The following is a 19466-nucleotide window of genomic DNA, read 5'->3' as shown; positions in this document are numbered from 1 at the left end:
CTCACAAGAGAAAGTGAAATTAAACTAAGATTCCGTTTCTCACTTATTAGCATGGCAAAAAATTTTCAAGGTTGACAATACACTCCTGTGCATAACAGGCTTCCTCATGAACTGTTGGCAGGAATGCAAATAATCCCTATGTAGGGGAAACAGGTAGTAACTTCAATTAAAATTATCCCATGTCCAGGAATTTACCCTAATTAATACATTGCTTTTTCCTTCCTTCCTCCCTCCCTCCGTTACTTCTTTCCTTCTTTTCTCTCTCTCTCATTCTCTCTTTCCCCCTTTTTCTTTATTGGCCCACCTTGCAGTTTGCAGAATCTTAGTGCCCCCAAACCAGAGATCTAACCAGCGCCCCGGCAATAAAAGCATGGAGTCCTAACCACTGGTCCACCAGGGAATTCTGCTGCATTCTTTTTTTTTTTTCTGCTGCATTCTTATTCAAAATGTTGGAGAATACCAAAATGTTCAAACATAGGAGAGTAACTGAATAAACTCTAGTATAGGCACAAAGTGGAGTATCACACAATTGTGTAAAAAAAGTATGAGGAAGATATTTATCAATGCCCAAACTTACAGAAAACTGTAAAACAAAAGCAAAGAACAAATAAATAAAGATGAACACCACCTTTCATGTAAGAAAAGGGGACTTACAAAGCATACGTGTACCTACTCATCTGTATAGGAAGGACACATCAGAACATGAAACTGGTGACTGGGGCTGGGACTTGGGGTAGAAGGCTGCAGAAGGAACAGGTTCTGAGTAAACCCTAACACAGCTTTGACTTTCTGAAGTATATTAATATTCCTCACATCAAATTGAACTGAGGACTTTCCTGGTGGTCCAGGGGTTAAGATTCTGCCTGCCAATGCAGGACACGGCTTCAACTCCTGCTCTTGGTAGATTCCACATGCCGTGGGGTAACGAAGTCCAAGAGCCACAACTACTGAGGCCCCTGCTCTGGAGTCTGTGCTCTGCAACAAGAGAAGCCACTGAAAGGGGAAGCCTCTGCACGGAAACCAGAGAGCAGCTCCCACTCACTGCAACTAGAGTAAGCCCTTGTGCAGCAACAAAGACCCAGCATGGCCAAAAAGCGATTAAGTTCTTAAAAATTAAAGTTAAATCAACAAACATGAGAAAAAAACTTAAAACTGAAAGCATATGGAAATACACGAATCCAACAGGATTTCAAATGAATAAATAAAGACACTGACAGGAGCAGAAAAAAACTAATGCAAATATCGTCTGAACACAATACAGAACATACACCCTCATCCAGGGGTGGGAGGGCGGGAGAAGGACTGTAAACAGACTGAATGCTTACAGCCGGCTAGCTTTTCAAGGAGAGGAGTGGGGACAGTGGTCCAAACGGAGCATTTTTGAAATTATTTTAAATGAATTATAGTTTTAAGCAAAAGAGGAAAAGTTTTCGTTTGGAGCCAGGATTCTAACTGGAAGAAAACAGAAACCAAGTAGAAGAGGAAAGGAAGGAGCCTGGGAGAATGCAACTGGGCGCAGTGGTGTCAGCACAGGACTCTGTGTGCCATGTGCTTGCATTTCTGTATTTCCCAGCTCTGCTGCTGAAAGGGCTTGGAAGGGAAGGCACCTTCGCAGCAATAAGTATCAGAGTTCCTTACAGAGAAAACTAATTTCAGGGCAAGGGCAGGGAAGGCATAATAAGATAGGCCTGGGATATTTTGCTTACCTCCTCTTTGAGAAGGTACTCAAAATAATGATGGGAATGTGTCAAATAAGCACAAGAGATGGCCAAAAGGGGCACCCCAATCACCAAATTTGGCACAACTTCAGCATCAATATAAATAAAATTGAACACTGCATTATAATTTGCTGAAAAGAATAGTATCAGTGAGCTCATACTGATAATGCACAGGTCAGTAAGTGGGCAAAAGGCAGTGCCCTTCCTTACAGCAGAAGGCCAAGTGCCAGAGCTGTATGGGGAGGGCGTGGTGGGGTTTATCACTGATGACCTAGAGTAAAGGATATGCAAATTCTCTGTAAACCAGGGAGTATGTCCACAAAATACTTTTAAAAAAAAAGAGCTTACATTTCTCAATGCTTCATAAATAGCTCTAAATGCTGGTTGCTTATCATCATGGTAAACACCTCTGTTCCCATGGAGAATAAAGATTCCTTCTTCTTCAGCTTCTTGGCAATTGCTTCCATATATGCAATGATCTGGACGATAATTCCATTGGCAAGGAAAAACAAAAAGGCTTTCTATGCAAAAATAAAACAAAGAAGTAAACACACCCTAATTACACAGAATTAACATTCTGCAAAGATTTTAAACTTAGTTTACTCTGTTTTAAACATAAAGAGTGATAACTTAATATAAGCCAAAATCAAATAAATGTATTTTTTTCAATTTTGACTAAATACTATGTTTTTCTTTTCTACAAAGAAAAAAAGAAATTTTTAAAATTACCTGGATTATGAAAAAATATGATATTCAACAGATCTTGATCACCCCATGTAATGTTCAGTTTGTATTTTTTAAGCAGTGGCATCAGTATATCTCCCCATCGTAGTCGCACGGTGGTCATATCATTCTGTTGGTAAATGCATTAACAAATTTCTCAGACATCCAGGTTAAAAATGGCAGCATAATGACAGTTCCTCATTCTTCCTTTAGCAATCGTTGCAGAGCAACAGGAGATGTGTAAACTTCTTTTGTTACAAAACAATGTGACCCTAACTTAAACCTAAATGTGAGGAAGAATGAACAACAGCTCAAGCGGAGAGATAACAAAAGATATCTGAAGCTGTATGGAGCCATGATGAAACTAAGAAGTCGGGAAGAAAAGGGAAAGAGAAAGGAGGTGGTGGTTTCAGTGATACGACTGTGCCCTCATCTTAAAAAGCACAGAGTTTCAGTACCTATGTCTTTGTAATACATCTGTTGAAGATTAAAGGTGTTAATATATAAATGAAAAGTACTAGAAGCAGTGGGGCTTCCCTGGTAGCTCAGACAACAAAGAATCTGCCTGCAATAGGGAGACCAGGGTTCAATCCCTGAGTCAGGAAGATCCCTGAAGACAGGAATGTCTCCCCACTCCATTATTCTTACCTGGAGAATTCCATGGACAGAGGAGCTTTGCAACCTATAGTCTATGGGGTCGCACAGAGTCGGACACGCTACTGCTGCTAAGTCGTTTCAGTCATGTCCGACTCTGTGCGACCCCACAGACGGTAGCCCACCAGGCTCCCCTGTCCCTGGGATTCTGCAGGCAAGAACACTGGAGTGGGTTGCCATTTCCTTCTCCAATGTATGAAAAGTGAAAGTGAAGTCACTCAGTCATGTCGGACCCTTTGTGACCCCATGGACTGCAGCCTACCAGGCTCCTCCATCCACAGGAGTTTCTAGGTAAGAGTACTGGAGTGGGTTGCCATTTCCTTCTCTGGGAGTGGGACATGACTGAGCGACTAACATACACACACAGGAGCAGTACCTGGTACAGTGTTGGTTAGCTCTTATCACCATGATCACGATGACTCTTAGACTGATTTGCTAATCCTTTATAATTGGCATTTCAAAGAGATCACTTGAAACTGATAAATAAAAAATAGATACTGAATTTAATCAGATGCCTTTTCAGCCTCTATGGGATTACTCATAGCTCATTATTTTAAAACTCAAAGTCAGATACCTAAGGAAACAACAGAGTTGAAAGAGGGCTGGGGATCATTTGAATCTGGGGTGAAAAGGGGTGGAGTTGAATACTAAGTCTTTTATACAAATTTGACTCTTGGAAACTCTCCAGGTTTAAACTAAGTACTTTTCAAATTATAGTTTGCCACATGCTGATGAGTGAATTTTTCATATCCTCTGAGAGATTCAAGTACAGAAACTCAGAGTAAGATTTAGAAACTTTTATAGCAATTTAAGAGGGTAGTTTTATATCTATTTATTTTAGCATTTTCTAAGTAATTTATTTATATTATTTTTTACAAAACCATTGGCTCAAGACAGATTCCAAACAATGTTTAAAAAAGCACTTTTCTTCTTCACTGATCCTATCTCCAGATAGTCTGAAAACAATTGTTACAAGCTATTCTGTTGCTGCTACTACTGCTGCTGCTAAGTCACTTCAGTCATGTCCGACTCTGTGCAACCCCATAGACGGCAGCCCACCAGACTCCTCTGTCCCTGGGATTCTCTAGGCAAGAATGCTGGAGTGGGTTGCCATTTCCTTCTCCAATGCATGCAGGCATGCTGAGTCGCTTCAGTCGTGTCCGACTGTGTGACGCCATGGACAGCAGCCCACCAGGCTCCTCTGTCCAAGGGATTCTCTAGGCAAGAATACTGGTATATATAATAAACTCAATGGAGGTATAAGCAATCTGTCCTTTGAGAAGGAAAAGTAAGAATTCCTAGGGGAAAAAACTACATATTTAAACTAAATATAATCTACTATAGTAATTGTATTACCTTCTTTCTCAGGATGCAATAAATACAGTGACTATACACACACACACAATCTGGAAAATGACTGAAACAAATTTCACTTAAGGAAACAGTAAGAAAACAATTTATTGAAAGGATAACTCTGCAGTGAGTCATTGATCATGTTAACTAAATGTTCTTAGGATCTGAAAAGGAAAATATGAGTTGATCAACAAGGACCAAGACCAGCAACACATTCAATAGACAGTACTGTTGGAATACCCCTTGTATCATGTCATGCTCAAGTCTTCACTAGATTTTACTTATTTTTAAAAAAGAAGAAAAATACACCTATTCAAACAAACACATCTACTCAAAGAAAAAAAAATCTTTATTATGCAAAGGAAAAGTCCTACCAGAAAAATACTGGACAAGAAGCAATAACACTAGTAGTACTTGTTGAGGATATAACCTAGAATATCCAAGACTAAAAAAGCCATGAAAAATGAGTTTAATACAGAGGCATTATAAACAAAAAGAGTTTAAGCCAACAGAAACAGAAAAATAGCAAAGAAGAAAAAGTCAAAGGAAATGGACATACAGCCATTCACAAAGGAGGAAACAAAAACAGCTAAAAATTGTATGAAAAGGTTTTCACCCACATAGGTGGTGTAGTCAGGTAAGTAAAAATTAAAATACATGAGGTGTTTTTCAGCCATCAGTTCAGTTGCTCAGTCGTGTCCAACCCTTTGTGACCCCACGGACTGCAGCACGCCAGTCCTCTCTGTCCATCACCAACTCCTAGAGTTTACCCAAACTCTTGTCCATTGAGCCGATGATGCCATCTAACCATATTATCCTGTCATCCCCTTCTCCTCCTGCCTTCAGTCTTTTCCAGCATCAGGGTCTTTTCAAATAAGTCAGCTCTTTCCAATAGGTGGCCAAAGTACTGGAGTTTCAGCTTTAGCATTAGTCCTTCCAATGAATATTCAGGACTGATTTCCTTTAGGATGGACTGGTTGAATCTCCTTGCAGTCCAAGGGACTCTCAAGAGTCTTCTCCAACACCACAGTTCAAAAGCATCAATTCTTTGGCACTCAGCTTTCTTTATAGTCCAGCTCTCATCACATCCATACATGATTACTGGAAAAACCATAGCCTTGACTAGACGGACCTTTGTTGGCAAAGTAATGTCTACTTTTTAATACGCTGTCTAGGTTGGTCATAGCTTTTCTTCCGAGGAGTAAGCGTCTTTTAATTTCATGGCTACAGTCACCAGCTGCAGTGATTTTGGAGCCCCCAAAAATAAAGTCTGACACTGTTTCCACTGCTTCCCTGTCTATTTGACCTGAAGACATGGGATCAGATGCCATGATCTTAGTTTTCTGAATGTTGAACTTTAAGCCAGCTTTTCACTCTCCTCTTTCACTTTCATCAAGAGGTTCTTTAGTTCTTCACTTTCTGCCATATGGGTGGTGTCATCTGCATATCTGAGGTTACTGATATTTCTCCTGACAATCTTGACTCCAGGTTGTGCTTCCTCCAGGCCAGCGTTTCTCATGATGTACGCTGAATAGAAGTTAAATAAGCAGGGTGACAATATACAGCCTTGACGTACTCCTTTTCCTATTTGGAACCAGTCTGTTGTTCCATGTCCAGTTCTAACTGTTGCTTCCTGATCTGCATACAAATTTCTCAAGAGGCAGGCAGGTTGTCTGGTGTTCCCATCTCTTTCTGAATTTTCCACCATTTATTGTGATCCACACAGTCAAAGGCTTTGGCATAGTCAATAAAGCAGAAGTAACCATATAACTACATATTAATACCAGTACACAGAATCAAATCAAATTATTCTTTCTCCATAATATGACACACATTAAATGTGATGGGCTATATGTACTGACATAAAAATTAACTATATATTTGCTAAGTGAAAAAGGCAAACTGAAGCTGTATAAAAGGACTCCACATTTAAATGCTAATATACATGTATATCTGCTTCAAAATGCCTTTTTAAAAGGGTCTGAAGAATACAGAGCAAAATACATAATGTCATTTGGGCAAAGAATGAAACTGGAGATAGTGGTATGTAAAGCGGAAAAATGTCTTTTTTACTCAATGAATTGCCTGAATTTTTACAAGCATGATTTATTTTGTAATTTTTTTAAAAAGATGCAGCTCTAATATTCATTTCAACAACTCTACTGAAAATGCACATGTATCATATTAAGATAAATTAGTTTCATTTTTAGAATTATGCAAGCTTTTGAAAACAAACTCATTATTACCATCAGTCTATGTTATACGTAAAAATAAAATTGACAGATGACTATTCATGTTATGCTCTGACAATGCTAGCAACTGAGAACTCATGAATTCTCAAAGATTGGTTACTCTACTAATTTCTGAAAAGTTCTGCCCCTTTTGGTAAGATGTTCACTGACACTGTTTTCTTAGGCTATATATGTAACACAATAAAAGCCTTCCATCACACACATATTTCAAATATGTAAAAACAATCATCCCAACTGCCTCACAGTAAGTATTCTATTTTTTAATACTTTTCAATAATCAATGGCAAAAAAAAAAGTTCAATAACACCCTGGTTTCTAAAACCTCTGTCTGTCCTCTGCCAGTAATTATCCATTGAGTTTCTTCTTTATGCCAGACTCCATGCTAAATATTCTGAAAGCAAAGCTGTATAAAAGACATACCCTCCCCTCAGCATATGGAGAAAACAGGCAAAAATTAAACTTTACAAAATAATAAATGGCAGGACACAAACAAGGTACAGCAAACATACAAGAAAAGAATTCTCAAGGTGCCTTAATTATAGTCTTCAGTTTTTATCTAATAAATAGGAAAAGGTCAAGAAATATCCTAATAGGATATTACACTGCAGGAACAATCATAATACAAAACACAAAGCTGTATCTTAGCCAGGGTTATATGTTGTATAACCCTGTATACAACATACAACAACTGTATAACCCAGCTGTATCTTAGCCAGTGTCTATCAAGCACTATGAGAAACAAAACAAAAAGCTAAACTTTTACTATTTCAAATTTTAAAATACATAATTATAATACATAAGGTTGGGACTGAGAAATTATGAATGGTAGGGGCTGGGTGACAACAAAGCATATTAAGAATTTAAAACATGGTCATTGTCCTATGGTTTGTCTTACAGCCTTTCATGTGATAATAACTATGGGATAACATTTGTGGACCTGTATGAAAAGTTTGAAAAGTTATTACAAGTAATTCAGTTATATCACTAGAGCTCTAAAATTTAACATCTGTGCCAGAAATTACGAGTCAGTAGGAAAAAAAAACCAAGCTGTGTCTGCTAAAGATATGATTGGAAATCAGGAAACATAAAGAGATATAAAATGCAATTTAAAAAAATCAATAAATTTTGTCGAAACATATCAGCAATTGTAAATAAAATATTTTAAAAACAGAGCAAATCTTTGTTCTCACTGGGCAAGAACAGAGTTGCCTGAAACAAAGGGATAGTATGTATGAAGTAAATTGCACCTACTAAATTAATATACAATCATACACCTCATATGCTCTTCATTAAGTCATTAGTACACAGACAAAAACAAATGTTTGAAAGCTTAGAAATTATTTCAACTCCCATATCTACATCTCTAGCTGGATTAGAACATACTACAGACAAAAAGGAATGGGGAGAAACTGTTACACATACTTAAGAATGCCATTCAAATAAGTAAAAGGCAAATAAAAAATAATTATAGATTTGAACTACATAGCTTCAATTTGAAATGTTCTTAAAATCAAATAATGGTGTTACACTAAATTATCTCTAAGGTTCTTTGCAACACAACACTTCTCATAATTCTAAGAATTTCAAATGAAGAGTTCCTAAGCACTTACATTATTCCTTAGCACATAATCTTACAGCACCATCTTCTGGTACAGTATTATCGTGCATAGTCTAACCATCAGAAAAGGAAGAAAACTCACGGTGTGACACCTGCTTTATTTAGTATAATGTTATGGTAGATAAATTTTTAAAACTCAAAATATATTAGCAAATTGGGTAACTGACGTTGACTGATAAGCAAGAACACAGGTTACACTGGCTTCACTAATGCATTCATTTGTGGAAGACAAACTGAAAAGACATCAAGATTTCAGAAAGGTACGGAAGATGCGAAAGCTAAACAGACAAACCCTATGTAGGCTAGATATACAGAAGACAAGAGTGATGGATATTAAACTGCCTTAAGATTGAAATGTCCAGATGTGGGTGGTGATGGCTACAAGCAGTACAGTGGCCTGTAGGAAGGATACGAAGGGACAATAGATTTAAATCAGACATGAAGACAGGAATAAAAATAATGGTGTAAACTCTGGTCCACCACAGCCAATGGAAAAATCCTAAATATATACATGTGCAAATATGTATGTATAGATACTCGTATCATAAAATATCCCTAATGCTTAATTTAGTATTAACCAGATGTAAAGGGTCAAACAGTGAGCATGAGTGTTTCAGAAATCACTGCTTTTAGCTAACACTGAAGTGCTAACTATGTGTCATGCCCTATACTAAGCACTTTGAATGGGTCTCTTTTAAAAAGACAACTTACTTAAGTCGTTTATTATCTCTATTTTTCAGCTGAGAGAACTGACATTTGAAATTCACTAGCTGGCTAGTAGTTGTGGTGAACAGGCGACAACGTTAAACATAAGGCCAAACCACTTGACTCCAATGGCCCCAGACTACAACGACTTAAGGATTCATCAGCATGAAACTGATAAACAGTACAATGTGTTCAGAATGCACAGTCAGAAAACTCAAACAGCCGTACTTTTCTGATCCCAAAATTTGAGACAAGAAACGTGTAGGGATTTTTTAAAAGTCACTATAACTTCCAGTAGCATCAAAATAGTCAACATTTCCTATGTGTTAGGCCTCTGTTCTAACTATTTTATTCCTCACAAAAACCCCATGACATACATACTGTTATCTATTATACCATTTCACAGATGAGGAAATCAAAGCCTGGAGATGTTCAAAACTTAACCAAGATCTCAGTGTTTGAACCAAGCTAACATGAGTCTTAAGCTCTTAACTACAATCTGTGCTTCTCCAGGACATATCACACTTTAGAAAGTGAAGTCGCTCAGTCGTGTCCGACTCTTTGCGACCCCATGGACTGTAGCCTACCAGGCTCCTCCCTCCACGGGATTCTCCAGGCAAGAGTACTGGAGTGGGTTGCCATTTCCTTCTCCAGGGGATCTTCCCGACCCAAGGATCAAACCTGGGTCTCCCGCATTCCAGGTAGACGCTTTAACCTCTGAGCCACCAGGGAAGCCCTGGTGGCTTCCCTGACACTTTAGAGTCAAATATTATGAGGCTGCACTACTACAAAATGACAACTCTTGTCTAGAATACCAATCTAGGAATGTTCACACTTGCTGCTTGATACTTGACTGTAATGCCATCAGCTTTGACCTACTGGGAAATAGATGCAGAAACAGTGGAAACAGTGTCAGACTTTATTTCTCTGGGCTCCAAAATCACTGCAGATGGTGACTGCAGCCAGGAAATTAAAAGATGCTTACTCCTTGGAAGAAAAGTTATGACCAACCTAGATAGCATATTCAAATCAGAGACATTACTTTGCCAACAAAGGTCCATCTCGTCAAGGCTATGGTTTTTCCAGTGGTCATGTATGGATGTGAGAGTTGGGCTGTGAAGAAAGCTGAGCGACAAAGAATTGATGCTTTTGAACTGTGCTGTTGGAGAAGACTCTTGAGAGTCCCTTGGACTGCAAGCAGATCCAACCAGCCCATTCTAAAGGAGATCAGTCCTGGGATTTCTTTGGAAGCAATGATGCTAAAGCTGAAACTCCAGTACTTTGGCCACCTCATGCGAAGAGTTGGCTCATTGGAAAAGACTGATGCTGGGAGGGATTGGGGGCAGGAGGAAAAGGGGAGACAGAGGATGAGGTGGCTGGATGACATCACCGACTCGATGGACGTTAATCTGAGTGAACTCCGGGAGTTGGTGATGGACAGGGAGGCGTGGGGTGCTGTAATTCATGGGGTCGGAAAGAGTGAGACACGACTGAGTGACTGAGCTGAACCGAGCTGAGCTGAATGCTCTAATAAACAGAATACTAAAAACATACTTGCTTCAATAACTCTAGGTTAGTAGAAAAATTCTGAATAGGTCAATCTAGCTTTTAATAAAACAAAACTAAACCAGAAACCAAACAATCTGGAGGGAAAAGAGCAGAACGCTAACCTGAATCAGTAACTTACCTTAAAATACTTCCTTCTCATTCTGGTCATGTTCATCAGCATAACTCCCGAGTTCACTCCAGTTTTCCCATAGTATGGATGTCTGGCAAAACGATTATACCAGCCTATTCGAGGCTCTTCATGCTCTGGTGCCATTGCAGCAATTTGTGTGGAATTAAACTTCTTTAGCAAAGACCAAATATCGTCAACAGGCCGTAAAAAAAGGATATCAGTGTCGACATACAATAGTGAGTCAACTTCTTTCAGGATTAACTATGGGGAGAGATATTTAAATCAGTAACTCTACTTCATTTTAAAACAAAAGAGGCTTTCATTATTTTTTTTTAAATACTTAAGAGATAAAAAAAAAAGGAAAAAAATACTTAAGAGATAAACTATTTGACATTAATTTTTTAAATTAATTTGTCCCAAGTCTGCCATTTTTACAACAGCATATATAGATAGTCTGCTAATCTTTTTATTAACTTTTAAAGAAAAGCTATAAAAACACATCAGAATAAAAACTCAATACTAAAAACTGGAAGAAAAAAGTAAAAGCAGTATCCTCAAAGACTAGGGAGGAAATGTTTTCCATAATGGAAAATAACATTACCTTTGGTGACCTGACATAGCAAATCTTAATTTCCTGAGATAAAAACAGAAATTAGCCAATACAAATGAAGATCTGAACTTGTCCCCTCTGCCGTAACACTAATAACTGGTACCTTTACTTCATAATGCCCTCAGCCAGCAACTGGTAGAGCCAAAGTTGAAATCCAGACCACCAAGCTCGAGTCCATGCTCTTATAGGTGAGCTGACCATCTCCTAACAAATCAAAGATCCTGCACTTAAATAGCAAGGGCTAAAACAAGACTTGTCTTGGAAGACTGGCTATGTCACTGCCCCAGGAGATGTCAAACTCCTGCCTGCTCTGGCTGTGCTCAGCTGTGTCTGACTCTTTGCAACCCCGTGGCCTGCAGCCTGCCAAGCTCCTCTGTCCACGGAATTTTCCAGGAAAGAATGTTGGACTGGGTTGCCCTTTCCTACTCCACAGGATCTTCCCCACTCCAGGGGTTAAACCTCCAACATGTATCTTTTACAGGAATTTTCAAGGGTAAGTTTTTATTTCTGCCTCACCCAAAGACATTAGAATCTGACTCCTGCAAATTTAAATTTGTCTAGTCCAATGTACTAGTAAGACTCAATGATTAGATTAACCTAAATGAAAGCTTTTTGGTTAAGAATATGATGAGGATAAGAGATTGATCCTTATTCTGCTCCCTTTCAAAGCTGCTCCTGAAGCTAGGGTTAAGCCATCACCTTAATGACCAGTTAGGAAGCTGAAATCACTCCATGCCCCCACTGATTTAATACCAGGCTAAGGGAAAAAAATCTGACAGTTAACCACAGAGCCTGAATAGGGAAGGTTCATTTGTTCAAGGACTGTAATTAAAAGGATATCTATGTATGTGTCTGCATGTCTGTCCCTCTCTTCTTTTTGGGGGGGACAGAAAAGTGAACAGAATTGTTTTGCCTCTGTACCATGAGACAAATGTGTTTACAGACTATTGCATTGTTAGCAGTCTAGGGAGACGCTACAGGAAGCTCCAAGGTCACTGTCGGGAGTCACTGCCATTGGCGGTCACATTGTGTGTGTGTGTATTCTGTCACTTGGCCGTGTCCGACTCTTTGTGACTCTGTGGACTGTAGCCCACCAAGCTCCTCTGTCCATAGGATTTCCCAGGCAAGAATACTGGAGTGGATAATCATTTCCTCCTCAGGGGATCTTCTCAACCCAGGGATCGAACCCACGTTTCCTGCATTGCAGGTGGATGCTTTACCGCTGAGTCACCAGGGAAGTCCACCTTCACACATAAGGTGAAATAACAATCACATCAGCATTTTTCTATGGTTCCTTTTGGAGGAAGGAGGATTTGCCAGCACTTACATTGGATCTTTTAATCCCTCCATTTTTAAAAAATTTTTTTAATGTTTCTTAATTGACTTGGCTGTGTCAGGTCTTAGTTGTGGAACATGAGGTCTTTGCTGCAGTGTGCAGGCTTAGCTGCCCTGTGACACGCAGGATGCTGGTTCCCTGTCCAGGGATCGAACCCACATCCCCTGCACTGTAAGGCAGATTCTTAACCACTGGACCGGGGAAGTCCCTTAATCCCTCCATTTTAAAAGAGGAGAAACAGTTAAGGTTTTTACTTTATTACTTCAGTAAATCCTTTAAGAAAATTCTTCATTTAAGAAAAATGAAGAATCAATTTACTTAGAATCTGGTTAAAAAGATGCAGAACTAAGAGTGAATGAAGTACAAGAACAATTTGACAGGTTTCAAGTATCTAATTTCAGTATTTCAAATTTTTAACTAGATCACATCATTAAATGATCTGGCAAACTTCCTATCACAACATCAACAATTAAACTTTATACTGCTGAACAAAACAGAAAAACAACGGTTGTAACCTCATGCTTCTTTCACCATTCACTGGTTTTCAGTGGTGTATTGTTTATTTAATGTCATAAAGTGTTTGTTTAAATGTTCATCTCCCATATCAGACAATAAACTCTGTGAAAACAAGAAATCTGGGTATATATTCATTCCTATATACCCAGCACTTCAGTACAAATACATGGCAGAACAAAGGCACTCACACTACTAATTAAATGATGTAACACTGCAATGATTCAACTATTTTTTTTTAATTTTTAAAATTTAAAGCCTGTGTGAAGTTATCTAAAACTTCTTAGGCTTTCCCCCTCTTAATTCCTTATTTGTGTGCTTCTTACAAGGGAGGCAGACAAGGAAGACATCCTAGGATCATGATTTTTTATGACCAGCAATAAACCTACTGGTTAGGCAGATTCAACTATCAAAATGCAACATGATTTTAAATCTTAACTGACACCCTAGATTTGACAAATTCTATTCTCAATATGCTTAGAACTGCCTTACTCCACTTAATAACAAATAACTTAAGTTTCTTCCCGATAATTCCTATACTTAACAGAACTCATGTGCTTTCAATATTTCTACTACCGTAATTATTTTAAACATTATAGTGGTTCTAACAACTACTGAGAATTTTTTAAATGTGGGTGAATTAAATTCAAAGTGGAAGAGGTAATCTTGCTTCTGAATATTCTTAAAAATATTTATTTATTATTTATTTGAGTGTACTGGGTCTTAATAGCGACACATGGGATCCTCTATCATTAGCTGTAGCAGTGGGATCTAGTTCCCTGACTAAGGATCAAACCTGGGCCCTCTACACTGGGGGCAAAGTCTTAATCACTGGACCACCAGGGAAGTCCCCGAATATTTTCATCTATAATAATCAGGGTTTATCACCAAAGACTACCACCAAGGAAGAGCCCCACTGAATAAATGGTTCCCATTTCCCTTTTAGTTCACGTGCCTTAAATTCTGTTTCTGTGTTAAAAGTATCAGCTAGAAAAGGTGAACTGACTTGCTGTTAAAACAGAAATAGTTATTTAATAATCTGCTTCATTTCCCAAATTACAAATGCAGCCTGCAACTGGCAGGTGATCCTGCCACTGCACTCCTACTGGCAAAGATTTGGCTCCATTAAGATCTGATAACCTCTAACTCCTTCTTAGGGCCTCCCACATGGCACTAGCAGTAAAGAACCTGCCTGCCAATGCAGGTGGCATAAGAGACGTGGGTTCAGTCCCTGGGTCGGGAAGATTCCCTGAAGAAGGGCATGGCAACCCACTCCAGTATTCCTGCGTAGAGAATTCCCTGGACAGAGGAGCCTGGTGGGCTACAGTCCATGGGGCCGCAAGAATCGGACACGACTGAAGTGACTTAGCAGGCAGACAGGCAACTCCTTCCCAGAGAAGAAACAGTTTATAGCAACTGAATAAATTAAAACGTAAGAAATAGTACTGTAACAGAAATTACTTACACTTTTTATTTTTAACAGCATATTTTACCAAAGCTTTTATTTGTTCTATGGGAAGTTTTTTCTTTCTTCTAATATTCAAAGGGAAAATAATTTGTGTGTGTTTATTTAACTGATTTACATGACATTCTTCATTAACTCGTGCATAAAAGCAAGATGCAAACAAAAAACACTGGAGAAAAACTTACTGGCAAGAACAATCTCTGGGAAGCACACGGCTTAAACAGTTTTTTCCACTCTGCTGCATTCTCACTTGGAAAAGTTATCGGGTATAATGAATAATTAAATGTTTGCAGAAATGACCAGCTGTCAAGCTACAATAAAAAAAAATAAAAGAACTCAATTCAAACTTGTTTCACTTTCTCTGCAAAATTATAAACCACGATTATTTTTTCAAAAGCTGAAAATTAAGATGTTATACATCGTTATGTCATACACAGTTAAGAGAAAGTTAAGATTCTTCTTTCCCACCATTTTGTTTTCATTCAAAATCTTAAAATCATTCTAACAGCTAGAAAGACTTCACCATAAAGATCTAAGGGACAATTAAAATGATAAGAGTATCAATCAAAAAATCAGGAAGTTGAAAGAACTATACAAACTGTTCACCTCCATTAAACTTGACCTGATGTACAAATCTTCTCAATCCTTAAACAAGTTAAACTCAGAAAAATTAAGCACCAATTTTATTACCATTGTATGTATGACATAATAGAAAAGGTCTGCAATCCGAGTCAGACCAACGTGAAGAACTGATGAGAAAACATTACCTGGGACTTCTCTGGTGGTCCAATGGTTAGACCCCAGGTTTCCACCGCAGGGGGCTCAGGTTCATCCCTGATTGGGAAACTAAGATCCCCCATGCTGTGAGGCATGGCCAAAATATATTTTTTTAAAAAGAAAGAAAATACTTATCTATGCATTTTCAATATTCATAGATGTTCCTCATAATAAAATATTTCAGTCAATACATATCTAGCGCACAGCTTCTGCTTCTGGCCGCACTGTGCAGCTCACGGGATCTCACATCCCCCATCAGGGACTGAACCCGGGCCCTCGGCCACAAAAGCTCGAAGTCTTTACCACTGGTCCACCAGGGAAATTCTTCCAGTGCCCATTTTTAAAAAATCATTACAAAAAAACAGCAAAATCTGATTTTCTCATCTGAAAATCTATAATGAACACATTTACTTTTTAGTTTCCTGAATGCAATTGGAGACTGAATTGTTTCAAATTCAGAAAGCATTACCTATCATTGCTGCTTCAACAGTATTGATGCAAATTTCCCACAGAGCACTCACAATCTCTGGGGGAAGAAAAAAATAACAGACTGAAGATCTCTTTTTGAATTATGTCTGTTTTCAAGTAATTTTTAGAAACATCCTCCTTTCTTTTCTTCCAACATATGTTTGGAAGGAACATATGCCTTCCAACATAGTTTAAGGGAATAGCTTTATATCCAACAAAGCTTTGATGTCTCCATCAACTAGCTTCAAACACTAGCATTTTATTTCCTTTGCATGACTTATTAATCACTTAGTAAAGATCCTAAATACCAACATCAAAATGAAATCTTAATCATTTTTAAAGTTCCAGTATCTAGTCATCTTTTTTGCAGTAAAAGCACATTCCAGAAAATATATGATTCTCTTCCATCAAAAGAAAACCCAAACTTTCTCAGAGTTAACTATGATAGTTAAAGAAAAACTAAGTTTAAAAATATAACATACACTACACAAGCAATAACTCATCCAGATTTGAAGACAACACAGAGCTGCATATAAGATGAAACAATATATTTATTTTACTTTTATATTATATTTTCAAAGGCTTCCACAGTTGGTAGCAATCTGTTGCTAGTCTTTGAACTGTTAGGACAAGATTAATTCTTCTGTTAATATTTCAGAAACAACCCAGATAATGACTTTAGGATCACAAAAGCACACATCACAGATACAGAAACCACAAATATCTTAAAACGGTTAAGTAAAGCATTTATTTTGGTTATTTTATTGAACTACAGCTGATGTACAATATTATGTAAGTTACAGGTATACAATACAGTGATACAAACTTTTTAAAGGTTCAGTTCAGTTCAGTCACTCAGTCGTGTCCGACTCTTTGCGACCCCATGAATCACAGCACACCAGGCCTCCCTGTCCATCACCAACTCCCAGAGTTCACTCAGAATCACGTCCATTGAGTCCATGATGCCATTTAGCCATCTCATCCTGGGTCGTCCCCTTCTCCTCCTGCCCTCAATCCCTCCCAGCATCAGAGACTTTTCCAATGAGTCAACTCTTCTCATGAGGTGGCCAAAGTACTGGAGCTTCAGCTTTGCATCACTCCTTCCAAAGAAATCGCAGGGTTGATCTCCTTCAGAATGGACTGGTTGGATCTCCGTGCAGTCCAGGGGACTCTCAAGAGTCTTCCCCAACACCACAGTTCAAACGCATCAATTCTTCAGCGCTCAGCCTTCTTCACAGTCCAACTCTCACATCCATACATGACTACTGGAAAAACCATAGCCTTAACCAGATGGACCTTAATCGGCAAAGTAATGTCTCTGCTTTTGAATATACTATCTAGGTTTGTCATAACTTTTCTTCCAAGGAGTAAGCGTCTTTTAATTTCACAGCTGCAGTCACCATCTGCAGTGATTTTGGAGCCCCCCAAAATAAAGTCTGACACTGTTTCCACTCCTTCCCCGTCTATTTCCCATGAAGTGATGGGACCAGATGCCATGATCTTCGTTTTCTGAATGTTGAGTTTTAAGCCAACTTTTTCATTCTCCTCTTTCATCAAGAGGCTTTATAGTTCCTCTTCACTTTCTGCCATAAGGGTGGTGTCATCTGCATATCTGAGGTTATTGAGATTTCTCCCAGCAATCTTGATTCCAGCTTGTGTTTCTTCCAGTCCAGCATTTCTCATGATGTACTCTGCATAGAAGTTAAATAAGCAGCGTGACAGTATACAGCCTTGATGTACTCCTTTTCTTTTTCGGAAACAGTCTGTTGTTCCACATCCAGTTCTAACTGTTGCTTCCTGACCTGGATACAGATTTCTCAAGAGGCAGGTTAGGTGGTCTGGTATTCCCATCTCTTTCAGAATTTTCCACAGTTTCTTGTGATCCATACAGTCAAAGGCTTTGGCATAGTCAATAAAGCAGAAATAGATGTTTTTCTGGAACTCTCTTGCTTTTTCCATGATCCAGCGGATGTTGGCAATTTGATCTCTGGTTCCTCTGCCTTTTCTAAAACCAGCTTGAACATCAGGGAGTTCACGGTTCACGTATTGCTGAAGTCTGGCTTGGAGAATTTTGAGCATTACTTTATTAGCATGTGAGATAAGGGCAATTGTGCAGTAATTTGAGCATTCTTTTGCATTTCCTTTCTTTGGGATTGGAATGTAAACTGACCTTTTCCAGTCCTGTGGCCACTGCTGAGTTTTCCAAACTTGCTGGCATATTGAGTGCAGCACTTTCACAGCATCATCTTTCAGGATTTGAAATAGCTCAACTGGAATTCCATCATCTACACTAGCTTTGTTTGTAGTGATGCTTTCTAAGACCCACTTGACTTGCCTTTCCAAGATGTCTGGCTCTAGATTAGTAATCACATCATCATGATTATCTGGGTCATGAAGCTCTTTTTTGTACAGTTCTTCCATGTATTCTTGCCACCTCTTACCTCTTCTTAATATCTTCTGCTTCTGCTAGGTCCAGACCATTTCTGTCCTTTATCAAGCCCATTTTTGCATGAAATGTTCCCTTGGTATCTCGAATTTTCTTGAAGAGATCTAGTCTTTCCCATTCTGTTCTTTTCCTCTATTTCTTTGTACTGACTGCTGAAGAAGGCTTTCTTATCTCTTCTTGCTATTCTTTGGAACTCTGCATTCAGATGCTTATATCTTTCCTTTTCTCCTTTGCTTTTTGCCTCTCTTCTTTTCATAGTTATTTGTAAGGCCTCCCCAGCCAGCCGTTTTGCTTTTTTGCATTTCTTTTCCATGGGGATGTTCTTGATCCCTGTCTCCTGTACAATGTCACCAACCTCTGTCCATAGTTCATCAGGCACTCTATCAGATCTAGACCGTTAAATCTATTTCTCACTTCCACTGTATAATCATAAGGGATTTGATTTAGGTCATACCTGAATGGTCTAGCGATTTTCCCTAGTTTCTTCAATTTAAGTCTGAATTGGCAATAAGGGGTTCATGATCTTAGCCACAGTCAGCTCCCGGTCTTGTTTTTGTTGACTGTATAGAGCTTCTCCATCTTTGGCTGCAAAGAATATAATCAATCTGATTTCTGTATTGACCATCTGGTGATGTCCATGTGTAGAGTCTTCTCTTGTGTTGTTGGAAGAGGGTGTTTGATATGACCAGTGCATTTTCTTGGCAAAACTCTACACCATTTAAAGTTATTATAAAATACCAGCTACAGTTCCTATGTTGTACAATATATCCTGTAGCTTATTTTATACGTAATAGTCTGCATCTCTTAATCTCCTACCCCTGTATTATCCCTCTCCCTTTCCCTCTCCCCTTCGGTAACCACTAGGCTGTTCTCTATAACTGTGAGTCTGTTTCTTTTTAGTTATATTCACTTGCTCACTGTAATTTTTAGATTCCACCTATAAGTAATATTACAGTATTTTCTCTGTCTTATTTATTTCACTTGGCACAATATCCTCCAAGTCCATCCATGTTGATGCAAAAGGAAAAATTTTCATTCTTTTTTATGGCTTGTTAGCATTTCACTGTGTGTGTGTGTGTGTGTGTACACAGGACTTCTTCTTTATCTATTCATCTGTTGATGGACACTTAGGTTGCTTCCATATCTTAGC

The 19466-nt window shown here is 38.5% G+C and overlaps 1 protein-coding gene across 3 annotated transcripts in view; it reads right to left on the bottom strand.

Moving 5' to 3' along the window:
- Positions 1-19466, bottom strand: part of GXYLT1 (glucoside xylosyltransferase 1) — a 53678-nt gene that overhangs the window by 11639 nt on the left and 22573 nt on the right. For all 3 annotated transcript variants that reach the window (XM_018047915.1, XM_018047917.1, XM_018047916.1), the window contains 4 exons: positions 14811-14936; positions 10711-10962; positions 2448-2571; positions 2067-2239 (listed from right to left, as the gene is read on the bottom strand). In XM_018047915.1, coding sequence (XP_017903404.1) covers positions 2067-2239; positions 2448-2571; positions 10711-10962; positions 14811-14936 — 675 coding nt within the window. The remainder of the gene's footprint in view (positions 1-2066; positions 2240-2447; positions 2572-10710; positions 10963-14810; positions 14937-19466) is intronic.

Source organism: Capra hircus, chromosome 5 (genome assembly GCF_001704415.2).
Source record: "Capra hircus breed San Clemente chromosome 5, ASM170441v1, whole genome shotgun sequence".
Taxonomy (NCBI): Eukaryota; Metazoa; Chordata; class Mammalia; order Artiodactyla; family Bovidae; genus Capra; species Capra hircus.
Note: the sequence above shows the minus strand (reverse complement) of the source record. Positions and strands in the feature narration are given on the sequence as shown.